Source organism: Panulirus ornatus, chromosome 4 (genome assembly GCF_036320965.1).
Source record: "Panulirus ornatus isolate Po-2019 chromosome 4, ASM3632096v1, whole genome shotgun sequence".
Lineage (NCBI taxonomy): Eukaryota > Metazoa > Arthropoda > Malacostraca > Decapoda > Palinuridae > Panulirus > Panulirus ornatus.
Window position 1 is genome coordinate 60,166,119 of NC_092227.1, and position 21,259 is coordinate 60,187,377.

Sequence of the window (21,259 nt, forward strand, 5' to 3'; positions counted from 1 at the left end):
GCGGGTGGGTGTGTTGGAAATGAAAAGCTTCACGTTAACACATGGTGTGAACTGGTCTGATCGAATAAGTAATGAAAGGGTAAGAGAGGTGAATGGTAAGAAAGAGAGTGTGGTTGAGAGAGCAAAAGAGGGTGTGTTGAAATGGTTTGGACATATGGAGAAAATGAGAAGGGAAAAGTTGACAGGGGATATATTTGTTAGAAGTGGAACGATCAAGGACAACGAGAAGATTAAATTGGAATTAGAATGGTCGAGTGAAAAATATTCTGAGCGATCGGGACCTGAGCGTGCAGGAGGGTGAAAGGTGTGCACGGGATAGAGTGAATTAGAACGATGTGGTGTACTGAGGTCAATGTGCTGCCAGTGGTCTCAACCAGGGCATTTGAAGCATACGGGGTAAACCATGGAAGGATATGTGGGGCCTGGATGTGGATAGGGAGCTGTGGTTTTGGTGCATTATACATGACAGCTAGATAACGGATGTCAGGGGACGTAGCCTTTCTTTGACTGTCCTGGCGTTACCTCGCTAACCGGGAAACGACGATCAAGTACGGGGGGAATGCTATTTCGTGTGTGGAGGGTTGGCGATGGGAATGGATGAAGGCAGCAAGGATGGATATGTACATGTATATGTCTGTATATGTATATGTATGTATACGTTCAAATGTATATGTGTATATATATGTGCGTGTGTGGGCGTTTATGTATGTACATATGTCTGTGGGTGGGTTGGGACATTTCTCGTTTGTTTCCTTGCGCTACGTCGCTAACGCAGGAGACGGCGGTTAAGTATAATATATATATATATATATATATATATATATATATATATATATATATATATATATATATATATATATATATATATATATATATATGTATATATATATATATATATATATATATATATATATATATATATGTATATATATAATTCACTGCGAGACATGTGTGGAGAGGTACTGGTTCCAGGTACAGTGTGTGAGGGTTCATGCTGACTCTAAGCTTGGATAACCCTTGATCACCAAGAGGAACTAACTTAACACATTCCAGTAATTCTGGAACGAACGCTATCAATACATCTGAACCATCAACTCTTTCACTTTCCATGAGCTCATGAGTCGTATCATTATTGCAGGTCTTGGCTGTCGTCTTGGGCATGGTGGGGTTGGCCCTCAGCGTCCCACTTCCAGAATCGTCCGTAAAACCACAACCGCAGGTGTACAACCCGCCGGTAGGACGATCAACGGGATACGCCAGCGACACGAGCGACGAACAAAACACCTCCGTCGTCCCCGCAATTGCCAAAGCCATTGCAAAAACCCTCCCAGTCATAGGCAAGGCCCTCGCCAACACCGAGGGCACGGCGGTCGACAAGATGAACGCCATCACCCTCTCGTTTCTCCCCATGACCCGCGAGATCATCATCAGCAGGGGAAAGGCCAGGAAGGGCTACGACACCGAGTACTACCTCCAGCAGCAGGAGGCGGCTGAAGTGTTCGTGCCAAGCCTTCTGGAGTTTATCAAAGATTCGATCGCGGCGGCTGATGTGCCTGCTGCAGCGACCATACCTCCCTTCCAGATTCCGACGTTTAGAAACCCAGCCGAAGACAGCTACCACAGTCAGGAAGTTCTCATCCCTAAAATTAATATTCCAGGAAACAGATTCGTCCCCGATATTTTGATACCCGAGGTCAAAGTCTAGTGACGGGGCTCCTCCAATGATACCAACATTGTCTACTAGTAGTACCATGATAGCAGACAACAAATATATAAATATATATATATATATATATATATATATATATATATATATATATATATATATATATATATATATATATATATATATATATATTCTTTCTTTCTTTCAAACTATTCACCATTTCCCGCGTTAGCGAGGTAGCGTTAAGAACAGAGGACTGCGGCTTTGAGGGAATATCCTCACCTGGCCCCCTTCTCTGTTCCTCCTTCTTTTGGAAAATTTAAAAAAAAAAATGAGAGGGGAGGATTTCCAGCCCCCCGCCCCCTCCCCTTTTAGTCGCCTTCTACGACACGCAGGGAATACGTGGGAAGTATTCTTTCTTCCCTATCCCCAGGGATATATATATATATATATATATATATATATATATATATATATATATATATATATATATATATATATATATGCATATATATCAATAAGTAATAAATACCGCAATGTCCCTCGCGTCTGTTTGTTTGTCTTTTTCCAACACTTTTTATTTTCTATCAATCACCATTTTTACGGTTTCCAATTGAATTATTCTTGATACTACACATACGAAGGCTACTGAGAAAATCATACGTGCAATACAAAAGAACTTGAAAGCTTTTCATTCGAAAATTCTTGGGAAATAATTAGACGTACGTCTTGAAAGGAGTGAACTTCACTGATGAAGGACGGATGAATCACAGTCTACAAGCTACAGATTAAGACACACAGTATGACAGTCTGCCAGTCAGCACTTGCTTCGTGCCAAGGAGAATCGCTCAAAATCTGTCCTTTGGGATACAAGCAGTAAAGAAAATGGCAGTACCATCCGAGCACCGTACCCACCCCTCCTCCTAAGTCACTCTCCAATATCGGGGAGAGGCACAGTTAAGGCCGTTAAATCAAGGAACGTCCGTGTGGAGGACGACCAAAGAATGGGTCAAGCTAGGTTTTCGGGTCGTTCAGAATGGGGTACATCTTCATGATGGCTGGATGACAATGGAAGGGATACAGGGATGAATCTTGTGGAATTAGATTACACAATTAATCTCAGATAACTTGAGGGTCTTCTTAAGATAAAAACAAGTGATAAGAAGAGAGAAGATGAACAGTAAAGGTTTATCAATGCAAAACAACAGTGGCAAGATGAGTAAACAAAGTACAAGAATCATGAAGCCTTACCAGTCAATGTACACAACAAACTCCCAGAATGGCTCGTGAGCAATTACGATTCGTCCATCGACTGAGAAGTAAATACCGAAAATTATGAGTAGATATCTATGAAGAAACACTTGGTCGTTGGTAGATTCGACAGGAACTTTACAGGAGGTCATTAAAGTCCTTATCATAGTCTTTACGTTAGTTGTCTGGTTGAAAGGCTATCACTGGCCAATGGTCATTCAGCTCGAACCTTTACTATTGGTTAAACATGTAATATGAATATAAGAATACCACAATCAATCTCTTTTTCTTTCTCGTCTTGCTTTTTGAGGACTTGTAATGGGTGAGACTGTGTGAGTGTCTCAGCCAACTGAGGCCTTTGACCTGCTGGGCGAGATTGGCTAAATAAGCTTACTAAATTCTCGACATCATTATTCTAGTGGATTAAAAGTATCGGTAATTTGTGAATTTTTTTTTCTCATCGGATCATATCAGGAAAAACTAGGTTATAATGTATCAAATAACTGTCTCTTTCAACAGTTCTTTAAAACTGATATTCTTCCTGGTGAATCACGACAACATGGAAGTGATGACAGGTGCCAGACACGAAAACTTGGAAGGAAAACGTACAGCCTTAAACCCTACAGTGAATTATTGAAATTATACTCTGACAGATGAAACTACATCTGTCTGCACGAAGTATGCTAGAATTGTCACCGACAGAACGTTGTCCCCGGGGAAACAAAGGCATACAAAGCAAATCATATAATCTGTAGTGTAATGAAACAAAACTAATGACCTTTGGTCATACGACATTACGAATAAAAAAAAAAAAAAATTGAATTATGTATTAATAATATTCATGAGAGGACCAAGCTGTATCCCGAGCGATGACATGGACTCTGTTACACACAAAAAATATGTAAATATAAGTGTACATTTGTTACATACAAAAGATACCCAAGTGTAAGTGTACTCTTGTTTGACACACAAAAATATCTATATGTAAGTGTACAGTTTCCCATACGTTCAGCATCTTGAGAAAACTCTAATCAAATCCATGGAACATTTATCTACTGGTACTGCACAACATGGAGCTATTAACCTACAGGAGGTTTGTATTGGAATAAGTGAGTGTAAACATTACAAGGACACTGGCATGGTATATGCCAGAATGTGTACCAAGAATATGTTAGGTAAAGGATGAGGATGATGATGATTTGACATTTCATAAAACAGATGCAAACAGATCCTGTATCTGATCCCTAACAAACCTGGAACATAAGATCTATAAACTTTTCTATCACCTTCATGATCATATTGAACTCCTCAATCCTCTACTCCCTCAAGGACTTACACGTGAACAAGCTGACATAGTAACTTAATAATAATTTCGTCTCACAATGCCCTCATGTAACAGCCACAGATGAGGCTTCTGTTGCTCCCAACACACGAGAACTCAATCCCAGGCAACAGAAATTTAACAACTGGCGCAGTTTCACTCACTGCGAACTGTCTGGTATCATCTTGGTACCGATATATGATTGATATATAACCCCTCTGCCTCCAAATCACCTTGCAACGCTCTCTGCAGCCGATCTGCCCAACAGGAAACCGTCCCTTCTACAATTTACTCCCTGTTGGTTGAAGTACGTGATGATGTTCAAGACCCCCAGTTGTCTAAAGATACACCTCCCGTGTTGAACATAAGCGACGTGATCATGTTCATACAGAACCTTATCAGAATAGCCTGCTTTTGCTCCCAGCCCCTCCCACGCGATATGTCCTGACTATAGCCATCATCATCATCATCATCATCATCATCGTCATCATCCCAAAAGCTCACGAGAAATTAAAAGAGAATTTGAAAGATATATATATATATATATATATATATATATATATATATATATATATATATATATATATATATATATATCCCTGGGGACATGGGAGAAAGAATACTTCCCACGTATTCCCTGCGTGTCGTAGAAGGCGACTAAAAGGGAAGGGAGCGGGGAGCTGGAAATCCTCCCCTCTCGTTTTGGTTTTCCTAATGAGGGAACGGAGGAGGGGGCCAAGTGAGGATATTCCCTCGGAGCTCAGTCCTCTGTTCTTGACGCTACCTTGCTGACGCGGGATATGGCGAATAGTATGAAAAAAAAAAAAAAAAAAAATATATATATATATATATATATATATATATATATATATATATATATATATATATATATATATATATATATATATATATATATATATATATATATATAATGAACAACAATTCTTATCCTCGGGAACTTTACCTTCAGCAGCAACACATAAAACAGAAAAGTGCCACAATATTTGTTCCCTATTCCTAAAGTTTCGAGATATGCTTAATAAATTACCTACTTACAACTATAATAATGTAGTTGACTGAATACATCAAAGCAAATCACATCTACCTTTCACATCAACATATACAATAAAGGAATCATATAAAACCACAATATACAAAATCATTTCCATGTGTGTCTTTTTCTATACTAAAGTGTAAAAGACACACGAACACCCTCTATATTTATTTCAAAATATATCAAGAGAATTATTAAGGCAATTTACAGAACAATGTATGATTGTGTAGTGGGAGGAAGAATATCACCTCCATGGCAAGTATTTTATTCAGTGTCTAATCTCACAGTCCAAGGTTTGAACTTCCTCAGCACATCTAGTTTCAGCAGCAAAATCTTGAACTATTATAAGAGCTGAATCAATCGGACCCCTTGACAGACATTTAGTGTGTGAGGATTAATCAAAGTATTAAGATACACTGCGGCATCAACACCTATAATCATATACACTCATACTGGTGTTACAGCATAGATCACCTGCTCGTCAGGTTCAAAGTACGCACAAGTAAATCTAAACTTTAATCTGAGGAAAAAAAACTTTCTTGATAATGCTGTCAACATCTTAATATTCTCATCTAAAGAAAAATTAATTCATGTAATCAAATATATATATATATATATATATATATATATATATATATATATATATATATATATATATATATATATATATATTTTATCTTATTATATATATACATATATATATAAATATATATATATATATATATATATATATATATATATATATATATATATATATATATATATATATATATTATATTTTTTTTTTATTATACTTTGTCGCTGTCTCCCGCGTTTGCGAGGTAGCGCAAGGAAACAGACGAAAGAAATGGCCCAACCCACCCCCATACACATGTATATACATACGTCCACACACGCAAATATACATACCTACACAGCTTTCCATGGTTTACCCCAGACGCTTCACATGCCTTGATTCAATCCACTGACAGCACGTCAACCCCGGTATACCACATCGCTCCAATTCACTCTATTCCTTGCCCTCCTTTCACCCTCCTGCATGTTCAGGCCCCGATCACACAAAATCTTTTTCACTCCATCTTTCCACCTCCAATTTGGTCTCCCTCTTCTCCTCGTTCCCTCCACCTCCGACACATATATCCTCTTGGTCAATCTTTCCTCACTCATTCTCTCCATGTGCCTAAACCACTTCAAAACACCCTCTTCTGCTCTCTCAACCACGCTCTTTTTATTTCCACACATCTCTCTTACCCTTACGTTACTCACTCGATCAAACCACCTCACACCACACATTGTCCTCAAACATCTCATTTCCAGCACATCCATCCTCCTGCGCACAACTCTATCCATAGCCCACGCCTCGCAACTATACAACATTGTTGGAACCACTATTCCTTCAAAAATACCCATTTTTGCTTTCCGAGATAATGTTCACGACTTCCACACATTCTTCAAGGCCCCCAGAATTTTCGCCCCCTCCCCCACCCTATGATCCACTTCCGCTTCCATGGTTCCATCCGCTGCCAGATCCACTCCCAGATATCTAAAACACTTCACTTCCTCCAGTTTTTCTCCATTCAAACTCACCTCCCAATTGACTTGACCCTCAACCCTACTGTACCTAATAACCTTGCTCTTATTCACATTTACTCTTAACTTTCTTCTTCCACACACTTTACCAAACTCAGTCACCAGCTTCTGCAGTTTCTCACATGAATCAGCCACCAGCGCTGTATCATAAGCGAACAACAACTGACTCACTTCCCAAGCTCTCTCATCCCCAACAGACTTCATACTTGTCCCTCTTTCCAAAACTCTTGCATTTACCTCCCTAACAACCCCATCCATAAACAAATTAAACAACCATGGAGACATCACACACCCCTGCCGCAAACATACATTCACTGAGAACCAATCACTTTCCTCTCTTCCTACACGTACACATGCCTTACATCCTCGATAAAAACTTTTCACTGCTTCTAACAACTTTCCTCCCACACCATATATTCTTAATACCTTCCACAGAGCATCTCTATCAACTCTATCATATGCCTTCTCCAGATCCATAAATGCGACATACAAATCCATTTGCTTTTCTAAGTATTTCTCAAATACATTCTTCAAAGCAAACACCTGAGCCACACATCCTCTACCACTTCTGAAACCACACTGCTCTTCCCCAATCTGATGCTCTGTACATGCCTTCACCCTCTCAATCAATACCCTCCCATATAATTTACCAGGAATACTCAACAAACTTATACCTCTGTAATTTGAGCACTCACTCTTATCCCCTTTGCCTTTGTACAATGGCACTATGCACGCATTCCGCCAATCCTCAGGCACCTCACCATGAGTCATACATACATTAAATAACCTTACCAACCAGTCAACAATACAGTCACCCCCTTTTTTAATAAATTCCACTGCAATACCATCCAAACCTGCTGCCTTGCGGCTTTCATCTTCCGCAAAGCTTTCACTACCTCTTCTCTGTTTACCAAATCATTTTCCCTAACCCTCTCACTTTGCACACCACCTCGACCAAAACACCCTATATCTGCCACTCTATCATCAAACACATTCAACAAACCTTCAAAATACTCACTCCATCTCCTTCTCACATCACCACTACTTGTTATCACCTCCCCATTTGCGTCCTTCACTGAAGTTCCCATTTGCTCCCTTGTCTTACGCACTTTATTTACCTCCTTCCAGAACATCTTTTTATTCTCCCTAAAATTTAATGATACTCTCTCACCCCAACTCTCATTTGCCCTTTTTTTCACCTCTTGCACCTTTCTCTTGACCTCCTGTCTCTTTCTTTTATACATCTCCCACTCAATTGCATTTTTTCCTTGCAAAAATCGTCCAAATGCCTCTCTCTTCTCTTTCACTAATACTCTTACTTCTTCATCCCACCACTCACTACCCTTTCTAATCAACCCACCTCCCACTCTTCTCATGCCACATGCATCTTTTGCGCAATCCATCACTGATTCCCTAAATACATCCCATTCCTCCCCCACTCCCCTTACTTTCATTGTTCTCACCTTTTTCCATTCTGTACTCAGTCTCTCCTGGTACTTCCTCACACAGGTCTCCTTCCCAAGCTCACTTACTCTCACCACCCTCTTCACCCCAACATTCACTCTTCTTTTCTGAAAACCCATACAAATATATTTTATCTTATTATTTTGCTTTGTCGCTGTCTCCCGTGTTAGCGAGGTAGCGCAAGGAAACATACGAAAGAATGGCCCAACACACCCACTTATACATGTATATACATACACGTCCACACACGCAAATATACATACCTATACATCTCAACGTATACATATATATATACAAACACAGACATATACATATATACACATGTACATAATTCATACTGTCTGCCTTTATTCATTCCCATCGCCACCCCGCCACACATGAAATAACAACCCCCTACCCCCCTCATGTGTGCGAGGTAGCGCTAGAAAAAGACAACAAAGGCCACATTAGTTCAGTCTCTAGCTGTCATGTAATAATGCACCGAAACCACAGCTTTAACTAAACTTTAACTAAAATTATATTGTTCTAATTACTCGACTAATTTCATAAATTTTAAGGTTTTGACCACAGATTCTTATTCACCACACCTAAAAAATCTATGATGAAAATTTTAGGAAAATCGATTTTTTCAAAAAAAATTAAGAAAAATCCTAGGCTATAGCCTTGGATAATATTTTGCTCAGATTTTCAACTTCTTCAGATTTTAATGAAAATCTGGGATTACCTCGTATTCTATATGGTGATTAAGGACAACGAGTCAAAATACTGCATTTCGTAAAATTAACCACTTAATTATATACTTAATATTAATTATAATAATATCAATGTGCTAAATACTCGACTAATTAGACGAATATTATGGTTTTGACCACAGATTCTTAGTCAGCTCACCTAAAAAATCTGTGATGAAAATTTTAGGGAAATCGATTTTTCAAAAAAATCAAGAAAAATCTTGCTCAGATTTTCAACTTTTTCAGATTTTAATGAAAATTTGGAAATATGTCGTATTCTATATGGTGATTAAGGATATCGATTCAAAATATTGCATTTCATAAAATTAAGCGCTTAATTACATTCTTAACATTAATAACAATTATATTAATATGCTAAATACTCGACTAATTACACGAATTTTAAGGTTTGACCATAGATTCTTATTCAGCATACGTAAAAACATCTATGCTGAAAATTTTAGGAAAATCGATTTTTTCAAAAAAATTAAGAAAAATCCTAGGCTATAGCCTTGGATAATATTGTGCTCAGATTTTCAACTTCTTCAGATTTTAATGAAAATCTGGGATTACCTCGTATTCTATATGGTGATTAAGGATATCGAGCCAAAATACTGCATTTCGTAAAATTAAGCACTTAATTATATCTTTTCTTTTAAACTATTCGCCATTTCCCGCGTTAGCGAGGTAGCGTTAAGAACAGAGGACTGGGCCTTTTTTGGAATATCCTCACCTGGCCTCATCTGTTCCTTCTTTTGGAAAAAAAAAAAAAAAACGAGAGGGGAGGATTTCCAGCACTTAATTATATACTTAACATTAATTATAATTATATTAATTTGCTAAATACTCGACTAATTAGACGAATATTATGGTTTTGACCACAGATTCTTATTCAGCTCACCTAAAAACATCTGTGATGAAAATTTTAGGGAAATCAATTTTTCAAAAAATCAAGAAAAATCCAAAAATATTTTGGGTATTTTGCTCAGATTTTCAACTTCTTCAGATTTTAATGAAAATCTGGGAATATGTCGTATTCTATTTGGTGATTAAGAATATCGAGTCAAAATAATGCATTTCATAAAATTAAGTGCTTAATTTCATATTCAACATTAAATATGATTATATTAATATGCTAATTACTCGACTAATTCCACGAATCTAAAGGTTTTGACCACAGATTCTTCTTCAGCACACGTAAAAACATCTATGCCAAATAATTTTAGGAAAATCTATTTTTTCAAAAAAATCAAGAAAAATCCAGACTTTCAACTTCTTCAGATTTAAATGAAAATCTGGGAATATGTCGTATTCTATATGGTGATTAAGGATATCGAGTCAAAATACTGCATTTCGTAACATTAAGCACTTAATTATATACTTAACATTAATCATAATTATATTAATATGCTAAATACTCGACTAATTAGACGAATATTATGGTTTTGACCACAGATTCTTATTCAGCTCAACTAAAAACATCTGTGATGAAAATTTTAGGGAAATCTATTTTTTAAAAAAATCAAGAAAAATCTAAAAATATTTTGGATATTTTGCTCAGATTTTCAACTTCTTCAGATTTTAATGAAAATCTGGGAATATGTCATATTCTATTTGGTGATTAAGAATATCGAGTCAAAATACTGCATTTCATAAGTTTAAGTGCTTAAGTGCTTAATTCAACATTAAATATGATTATATTAATATGCTAATTACTCGACTAATTCCACGAATCTAAAGGTTTTGACCACAGATTCTTCTTCAGCACACGTAAAAACATCTAAACCGAAAATTTTAGGAAAATCGATTTTTTCAAAAAAATCAAGAAAAATCCAATATTGGATAATATTTTCCTCAGATTTTCAACTTCTTCAGATCTTAATGAAAATCTGGGAATATGTCGTATTCTATATGGTGATTAAGAATATCGAGTCAAAATACTGCATTTCATAAAATTAAGCGCTTAATTACATATGTAACAATAATCATAATTATATCAATATGCTAATTACTTGACTCATTCCACGAATTTTAAGGTTTTGACCACAGATTCTTCTTCAGCACACGTAAAAACATCTAAGCCGAAAATTTTAGGAAAATCTAATTTTTCAAAAAAACCAAGAATAATCCTTGGATAATATTTGGCTCAGATTTTCAACTTCTTCAGATTTTAATGAAACTTTGGGAATATATCGTATTCTATATGGTAATTAAGAATATCGAGTCAAAATACTGCATTTCATAATATTAAGTGCTTAATTACGTATCTAACGTTAATTATAATTATATCAGTATACTAATAATTCGACTAATTACACGAATTTTAAGGTTTTGACCACAGATTCTTATTCAGCACACCTAAAAACATCTATGATGAAAATTTTAGGAAAATCTATTTTTTCAAAAAAATCAAAAAAATTCCGAGGCCTTCGTTAAAATTTGGTCAGATTTTCAACTTCTTTAGATTTTAATGAACATGTGGGAATATGTCGTATTCTATATGGTGGTTAAGGATATCGAGTCAAAAAACATCATTTCATAAAATTAAGCGCCTAATTACATATCTAACTTTAACTAAAATTATATTAATGTTCTAATTACTCGACTAATTTCATGAATTTTAAGGTTTTGACCACAGATTCTTATTCAGCACACCTAAAAAGTCTATGCTGAAAATTTTAGGAAAATCGATTTTTTCAAAAAAATTAAGAAAAATCCTAGGCTATATAGCCTTGGATAATATTTTGCTCAGATTTTCAACTTCTTCAGATTTTAATGAAAATCTGGGATTACCTCGTATTCTACATGGTGATTAAGGATATCGAGCCAAAATACTGCATTTCGTAAAATTAAGCACTTAATTACACATTTAACATTAATCATAATTATATCAATATGCTAATTACTTCACTAATTCCACGAATTTTAAGGTTTTGACCACAGATTCTTCTTCAGCACACGTAAAAACATCTATGCCGAAAATTTTAGGAAAATCTATTTTTTCAAAAAAAATCAAGAAAAATCCTTGGATAAGATTTGGCTCAGATTTTCAACTTCTTCAGATTTTAATGAAACTTTGGGAATATATCGTATTCTATATGGTAATTAAGAATATCGAGTCAAAATACTGCATTTCATAAAATTAAGTGCTTAATTACGTATCTAACGTTAATTATAATTATATCAGTATACTAATTACTCGACTAATTACACGAATTTTAAGGTTTTGACCACAGATTCTTATTCAGCACACCTAAAAACATCTATGATGAAAATTTTAGGAAAATCTATTTTTTCAAAAAAATAAAAAAAATTCCGAGGCCTTCGTTAAAATTTGGTCAGATTATCAACTTTTTTAGATTTTAATGAACATGTGGGAATATGTCGTGTTCTATATGGTGGTTAAGGACATCGAGTCAAAAAACATCATTTCATAAAATTAAGCACTTAATTACATATTTAACTTTAACTAAAATTATATTAATGTTCTAATTACTCGACTAATTTCATGAATTTTAAGGTTTTGACCACAGATTCTTATTCAGCACACCTAAAAAGTCTATGATGAAAATTTTAGGAAAATCGATTTTTTCAAAAAAATTAAGAAAAATCCTAGGCTATAGCCTTGGATAATATTTTGCTCAGATTTTCAACTTCTTCAGATTTTAATGAAAATCTGGGATTACCTCGTATTCTATATGGTGATTAAGGATAACGAGTCAAAATACTGCATTTCGTAAAATTAACCACTTAATTATATACTTAATATTAATTATAATAATATTAATGTGCTAAATACTCGACTAATTAGACGAATATTATGGTTTTGACCACAGATTCTTATTCAGCTCACCTAAAAACATCTGTGATGAAAATTTTAGGGAAATCGATTTTTCAAAAAAATCAAGAAAAATCCTAGGCTATAGCCTTGGATAAAATTTTGCTCAGATTTTCAACTTTTTCAGATTTTAATGAAAATTTGGGAATATGTCGTATTCTATATGGTGATTAAGGATATCGATTCAAAATATTGCATTTCATAAAATTAAGCGCTTAATTACATTCTTAACATTAATTACAATTATATTAATATGCTAAATACTCGACTAATTACACGAATTTTAAGGTTTGACCACATATTCTTATTCAGCATACGTAAAAACATCTATGCTGAAAATTTTAGGAAAATCGATTTTTTCAAAAAAATTAAGAAAAATCTTAGGCTATAGCCTGGGATAATATTTTGCTCAGATTTTCAACTTCTTCAGATTTTAATGAAAATCTGGGATTACCTCGTATTCTATATGGTGATTAAGGATATCGAGCCAAAATACTGCATTTCGTAAAATTAAGCACTTAATTATATCTTTTCTTTTAAACTATTCGCTATTTCCCGCGTTAGCGAGGTAGCGTTAAGAACAGAGGACCGGGCCTTTTTTGGAATATCCTCACCTGGCCCTCTCTGTTCCTTCTTTTGGAAAAAAAAAAAAAAAAGAACGAGAGGGGAGGATTTCCAGCACTTAATTATATACTTAACATTAATTATAATTATATTAATATGCTAAATACTCGACTAATTAGACAAATATTATGGTTTTGACCACAGATTCTTATTCAGCTCACCTAAAAATATCTGTGATGAAAATTTTAGGGAAATCGATTTTTCAAAAAAATCAAGAAAAATCCAAAAATATTTTGGATAATAATTTGCTCAGATTTTACACCTCTTCAGATTTTAATAAAAATCTGGTAATATGTCGTATTCTATTTGGTGATTAAGAATATCGAGTCAAAATACTGCATTTCATAAAATTAAGTGCTTAATTTCATATTCAACATTAAATATGATTATATTAATATGCTAATTACTCGACTAATTCCACGAATCTAAACGATTTGACCACAGATTCTTCTTCAGCACAGTAAAAACATCTATGCCGTAAATTTTAAGAAAATCTATTTTTTCAAAAAAATCAAGAAAAATCCTCAGATTTTCAACTTCTTCAGATCTTAATGAAAATATGGGAATATGTCGTATTCTATATGGTGATTAAGAATATCGAGTCAAAATACTGCATTTCATAAAATTAAGCGCTTAATTACATATTTAACATTAATCATAATTATATCAATATGATAATTACTTGATTAATTCCACGAATTTTAAGGTTTTGACCACAGATTCTTCTTCAGCACACGTAAAAACATCTATGCCGAAAATTTCAGGAAAATCTATTTTTTCAAAAAAATCAAGAATAATCCTTGGATAATATTTGGCTCAGATTTTCAACTTCTTCATATTTTAATGAAACTTTGGGAATATATCGTATTCTATATGGTGATTAAGATTATCGAGTCAAAATACTGCATTTCATAATATTAAGTGCTTAATTACGTATCTAAAGTTAATTATAATTATATCAGTATACTAATTACTCGACTAATTACGAATTTTAAGGTTTTGACCACAGATTCTTATTCAGCACACCTAAAAACATCTATGATGAAAATTTTAGGAAAATCTATTTTTTCAAAAAAATCAAAAAAATTCCGAGGCCTTCCTTAAAATTTGGTCAGATTTTCAACTTCTTTAGATTTTAATGAACATGTGGGATTATGTCGTATTCTATATGGTGGTTAAGGATATCGAGTCAAAAAACATAATTTCATAAAATTAAGCGCTTAATTACATATTTAACTTTAACTAAAATTATATTAATGTTCTAATTACTCGACTAATTTCATGAATTTTAAGGTTTTGACCACAGATTCTTATTCAGCACACCTAAAAAGTCTATGATGAAAATTTTAGGAAAATCGATTTTTTCAAAAAAATTAAGAAAAATCCTAGGCTATAGCCTTGGATAATATTTTGCTCAGATTTTCAACTTCTTCAGATTTTAATGAAAATCTGGGATTACCTCGCATTCTATATGGTGATTAAGGATAACGAGTCAAAATACTGCATTTCGTAAAATTAACCACTTAATTATATACTTAATATTTAATTATAATAATATTAATGTGCTAAATACTCGACTAATTGGACGAATATTATGGTTTTGACCACAGATTCTTATTCAGCACACCTAAAAACATCTGTGATGAAAATTTTAGGGAAATCGATTTTTCAAAAAAATCAAGAAAAATCCTCGGCTATAGCCTTGGATAAAATTTTGCTCAGATTTTCAACTTTTTCAGATTTTAATGAAAATTTGGGAATATGTCGTATTCTATATGGTGATTAAGGATATCGATTCAAAATATTGCATTTCATAAAATTAAGTGCTTAATTACATTCTTAACATTAATTACTATTATATTAATACGCTAAATACTCGACTAATTACACGAATTTTAAGGTTTGACCACAGATTCTTATTCAGCATACGTAAAAACATCTATGATGAAAATTTTAGGAAAATCTATTTTTTCAAAAAAATAAAAAAAATTCCGAGGCCTTCGTTAAAATTTGGTCAGATTTTCAACTTCTTTAGATTTTAATGAACATGTGGGAATATGTCGTATTCTATATGGTGGTTAAGGATATCGAGTCAAAAAACATCATTTCATAAAATTAAGCGCTTAATTACATATTTAACTTTAACTAAAATTATATTAATGTTCTAATTACTCAACTAATTTCATGAATTTTAAGGTTTTGACCACAGATTCTTATTCAGCACACCTAAAAAGTCTATGATGAAAATTTTAGGATAATCGATTTTTTCAAAAAAATTAAGAAAAATCCTAGGCTATAGCCTTGGATAATATTTTGCTCAGATTTTCAACTTCTTCAGATTTTAATGAAAATCTGGGATTACCTCGTATTCTATATGGTGATTAAAGATAACGAGTCAAAATACTGCATTTCGTAAAATTAACCACTTAATTATATACTTGATATTAATTATAATAATATTAATGTGCTAAATACTCGACTAATTAGACGAATATTATGGTTTTGACCACAGATTCTTATTCAGCTCACCTAAAAACATCTGTGATGAAAATTTTAGGGAAATCGATTTTTCAAAAAAATCAAGAAAAATCCTAGGCTATAGCCTTGGATAAAATTTTGCTCAGATTTTCAACTTTTTCAGATTTTAATGAAAATTTGGGAATATGTCGTATTCTATATGGTGATTAAGGATATCGATTCAAAATATTGCATTTCATAAAATTAAGCGCTTAATTACATTCTTAACATTAATTACAATTATATTAATATGCTAAATACTCGACTAATTACACGAATTTTAAGGTTTGACCACATATTCTTATTCAGCATACGTAAAAACATCTATGCTGAAAATTTTAGGAAAATCGATTTTTTCAAAAAAATTAAGAAAAATCCTAGGCTATAGCCTTGGATAATATTTTGCTCAGATTTTCAACTTCTTCAGATTTTAATGAAAATCTGGGATTACCTCGTATTCTATATGGTGATTAAGGATATCGAGCCAAAATACTGCATTTCGTAAAATTAAGCACTTAATTTTATCTTTTCTTTTAAACTATTCGCTATTTCCCGCGTTAGCGAGGTAGCGTTAAGAACAGAGGACTGGGCCTTTTTTGGAATATCCTCACCTGGCCCCCTCTGTTCCTTCGTTTGGAAAAAAAAAAAAAAAACGAGAGGGGAGGATTTCCAGCACTTAATTATATACTTAACATTAATTATAGAGATATGTGTGGAAATAAAAAGAGCGTGGTTGAGAGAGCAGAAGAGTGTGTTGAGAAGTGGTTTGGGCACATGGAGAGAATGAGTGAGGAAAGATTGACCAAGAGGATATATGTGTCGGAGGTGGAGGGAACGAGGAGAAGAGGGAGACCAAATTGGAGGTGGAAAGATGGAGTGAAAAAGATTTTGTGTGATCGGGGCCTGAACATGCAGGAGGGTGAAAAGAGGGCGGGGAATGGAGTGAATTGGAGCGATGTGGTGTACCGGGGTTGACGTGCTGTCAGTGTATTGAATCAAGGCATGTGAAGCGTCTGGGGTAAACCATGGAAAGCTGTGTAGGTATGTATATTTGCGTGTGTGGACGTATGTATATACATGTGTATGGGGGGGGGGGGTTGGGCCATTTCTTTCGTCTGTTTCCTTGCGCTACCTCGCAAACGCGGGAGACAGCGACAAAGTATAATAAAATATAAATAAATAAATTAATTATAATTATATTAATATGCTAAATAATCGACTAATTAGACGAATATTATGGTTTTGACCACAGATTCTTATTCAGCTCACCTAAAAACATCTGTGATGAAAATTTTAGGGAAATCGATTTTTCAAAAAAATAAAGAAAAATCCAAAAATATTTTGGACAATATTTTGCTCAGATTTTCAACTTCTTCAGATTTTAATGAAAATCTGGTAATATGTCGTATTCTATTTGGTGATTAAGAATATCGAGTCAAAATAATGCTTTTCATAAAATTAAGTGCTTAATTTCATATTCAACATTAAATATGATTATATTAATATGCTAATTACTCGACTAATTCCACGAATCTGAAGGTTTTGACCACATATTCTTCTTCAGCACACCTAAAAAATCTATGATGAAAATTTTAGGAAAATCTATTTTTTCAAAAAAATCAAGAAAAATCCAAGGCTTGGATAATATTTTCCTCATATTTTCAACTTCTTCAGATTTTAATGAAAATCCGGGATTACCTCGTATTCTATATGGTGATTAAGGATATCGAGTCAAAATACTGCATTTCGTAACATTAAGCACTTAATTATATACTTAACATTAATCATAATTATATTAATATTCTAAATACTCGACTAATTAGACGCATATTATGGTTTTCATCACACATTCTTATTCAGCTCACCTAAAAACATCTGTGATGAAAATTTTAGGGAAATCTATTTTTTAAAAAAATCAAGAAAAATCCAAAAATACTTTGGATAATATTTTGCTCAGATTTTCAACTTCTTCAGATTTTAATGAAAATCTGGGAATATGTCGTATTCTATTTGGTGATTAAGAATATCGAGTCAAAATACTGCATTTCATAAATTTAAGTGCTTAATTTCATAGTCAACATTAAATATGACTATATTAATATGCTAATTACTCGACTAATTCCACGTATCTAAAGGTTTTGACCACAGATTCTTCTTCAGCACACGTAAAAACATCTATGCCGAAAATTTTAGGAAAATCGATTTTTTCAAAAAAATCAAGAAAAATTCAAGGCCTTGGATAATATTTTCCTCAGATTTTCAACTTCTTCAGATCTTAATGAAAATCTGGGAATATGTCGTATTCTATATGGTGATTAACAATATCGAGTCAAAATACTGCATTTCATAAAATTAAGCGCTTAATTACATATTTAACATTAATCATAATTATCAATATGCTAATTACTTGACTAATTCCACGAATTTTAAGGTTTTGACCACAGATTCTTCTTCAGCACACGTAAAAACATCTATGCCGAAAATTTCAGGAAAATCTATTTTTTCAAAAAAATCAAGAAAAATCCAAGGCCTTGGATAATATTTTGCTCAGATTTTCAACTTCTTCAGATTTTAATGAAACTTTGGGAATATATCGTATTCTATATGGTAATTAAGAATATCGAGTCAAAATACTGCATTTCATAATATTAAGTGCTTAATTACGTATCTAACGTTAATTATAATCATATCAGTATACTAATTATTCGACTAATTACACGAATTTTAAGGTTTTGACCACAGATTCTTATTCAGCACACCTAAAAACATCTATGATGAATATTTTAGGAAAATCTATTTTTTCAAAAAAATCAAAAAAATTCCGAGGCCTTCCTTAAAATTTGGTCAGATTATCAACTTTTTTAGATTTTAATGAACATGTGGGAATATGTCGTATTCTATATGGTGGTTAAGGATATCGAGTCAAAAAACATAATTTCATAAAATTAAGCGCCTAATTACATATTTAACTTTAACTAAAATTATATTAATGTTCTAATTACTCGACTAATTTCATGAATTTTAAGGTTTTGACCACAGATTCTTATTCAGCACACCTAAAAAGTCTATGATGAAAGTTTTAGGATAATCGATTTTTTCAAAAAAATTAAGAAAAATCCTAGGCTATAGCCTTGGATAATATTTTGCTCAGATTTTCAACTTTTTCAGATTTTAATGAAAATTTGGGAATATGTCGAATTCTATATGGTGATTAAGGATATCGAGTCAAAAAACTGCATTTCATAAATTTAAGAGCTTAATTACATATTTAACATTAAGTAAAATTATATTAATGTGCTAATTTCTCGGTTAATTTCACGAATTTTAAGGTTTTGACCACAGATTCTTATTCAGCACACCTAAAAACGTGTATGATGCAAATTATAGGAAAATCGATTTTTTCAAAAAAATTAAGAAAAATCCTAGGCTATAGCCTAGGATAATATTTTGCTCAGATTTTCAACTTCAGATTGTAATGAAAATCTGGGAATATGTCGTATTCTATATGTTGATTAAGGATATCGAGTCAAAAGACTGCATTTCATAAAATTAAGAGCTTAATTACATATTTAACATTAAGTAAAATTATATTAATATGCTAATTACTCGGCTAATTTCACGAATTTTAAGGTTTTAACCACAGATTCTTATTCAGCACACGTAAAAACATCTATGCTGAAAATTTTAGGAAAATATTTTTTCAAAAAAATCAAGAAAATTCCAAGGCCTTGGATAAAACTTTTTCTCAGATTTTCAACTTTTTCAGATTTTAATGAAAATTTGGGAATATGTCGTATTCTATATGGTGATTAAGGATATCGATTCAAAATATTGCATTTCATAAAATTAAGCGCTTAATTACATTCGTAACATTAATTACAATTATATTAATATGCTAAATACTCGACTAATTACACGAATTTTAAGGTTTGACCACAGATTCTTATTCAGCATACGTAAAAACATCTATGCTGAAAATTTTAGGAAATTCTATATTTTCAAAAAAATCAAGAAAAATCCAATATTTTGGATAATATTTTGCTCAGATTTTCAACTTCAGATTGTAATGAAAATCTGGGAATATGTCGTATTCTATATGGTGATTAAGGATATCGAGTCGAAATATTGCATTTCATAAAATTAAGTGCTTAATTACATACTTAACCTTAATTACAATTACATTAATGTTCTAATTACTCGAATAATTTCACGAATTTTAAGGTTTGACCACAGATTCTTATTCAGCACACCTAAAAACATCTATGATGAAAATTTTAGGAAAATCGATTTTGTCAAAAAAATTAAGAAAAAGCTTTGGATATTTTGCTCAGATTTTCAACTTCTTCAGATTTTAATGAAAATCTGGGATTATCTTGTGTTCTATATGGTGATTAAGGATATCGAGTCAAAATACTGCATTTTGTAAATACAAGCACTTAATTATATACTTAACATTAATTTTAATTATATTAATATGCTAAATATTCGACTAATTACACGAATTGTAAGGTTTTGGCCACAGATTCTTATTCAGCTCACCTAAAAACATCTATGATGAAAATTTTAGGGAAATCTATTTTTCAAAAAAATCAAGAAAAATCCAATAATATTTTGGATAATATTTTGCTCAGATTTTCAACTTCTTCAGATTTTAATGAAAATCTGGGAATATGTCGTATTCTATATGGTAATTAAGAATATCGAGTCAAAATACTGCATTTCATAAAATTAAGCGCTTAATTACATATTTAACTTTAATCATAATTATATCAATATGCTAATTACTCGACTAATTCCACGAATTTTAAGGTTTTGACCATAGATTCTTCTTCAGCACACGTAAAAACATATGTGCCGAAAATTTTAGGAAAATCTATTTTTTCAAAAAAATCAAGAAAAATCCATATAGCCTTGGATAAAATTTTGCTCAGATTTTCAACTTCTTCAGATTTTAATGAAAATTTGGGAATATGTCGTGTTCTATAAGGTGATTAAGGATATCGAGTCAAAATATTGCATTTCATAAAATTAAGCGCTTAATTACATACTTAACATTAATTACAATTATATTAATATGCTAATTACTCGACTAATTACACGAATTTTAAAGTTTTGACCACAGATTCTTATTCAGCACAAATAGAGACATCTATGCCGAAAATTTTAGGAAAATCTATTTCTTCCAAAAGATCATGAAAAATCC

General features: G+C 32.7%; 2 protein-coding genes across 8 annotated transcripts in view; one reads left to right on the plus strand and one right to left on the minus strand.

The window, feature by feature from the left end:
- LOC139764534 (uncharacterized) overlaps positions 1 to 1,785 on the plus strand; it is a 7,819-nt gene extending 6,034 nt beyond the window's left edge. Inside the window, exon 2 of the mRNA XM_071691265.1 lies at positions 1,139 to 1,785. Within this exon, the coding sequence (XP_071547366.1) occupies positions 1,139 to 1,705 (567 nt within the window). The 3' untranslated portion in view covers positions 1,706 to 1,785. The remainder of the gene's footprint in view (positions 1 to 1,138) is intronic.
- The window catches only part of LOC139766508 (uncharacterized), a 1,237,960-nt gene that overhangs the window by 549,704 nt on the left and 666,997 nt on the right, over positions 1 to 21,259 (minus strand). The window lies entirely within an intron of this gene.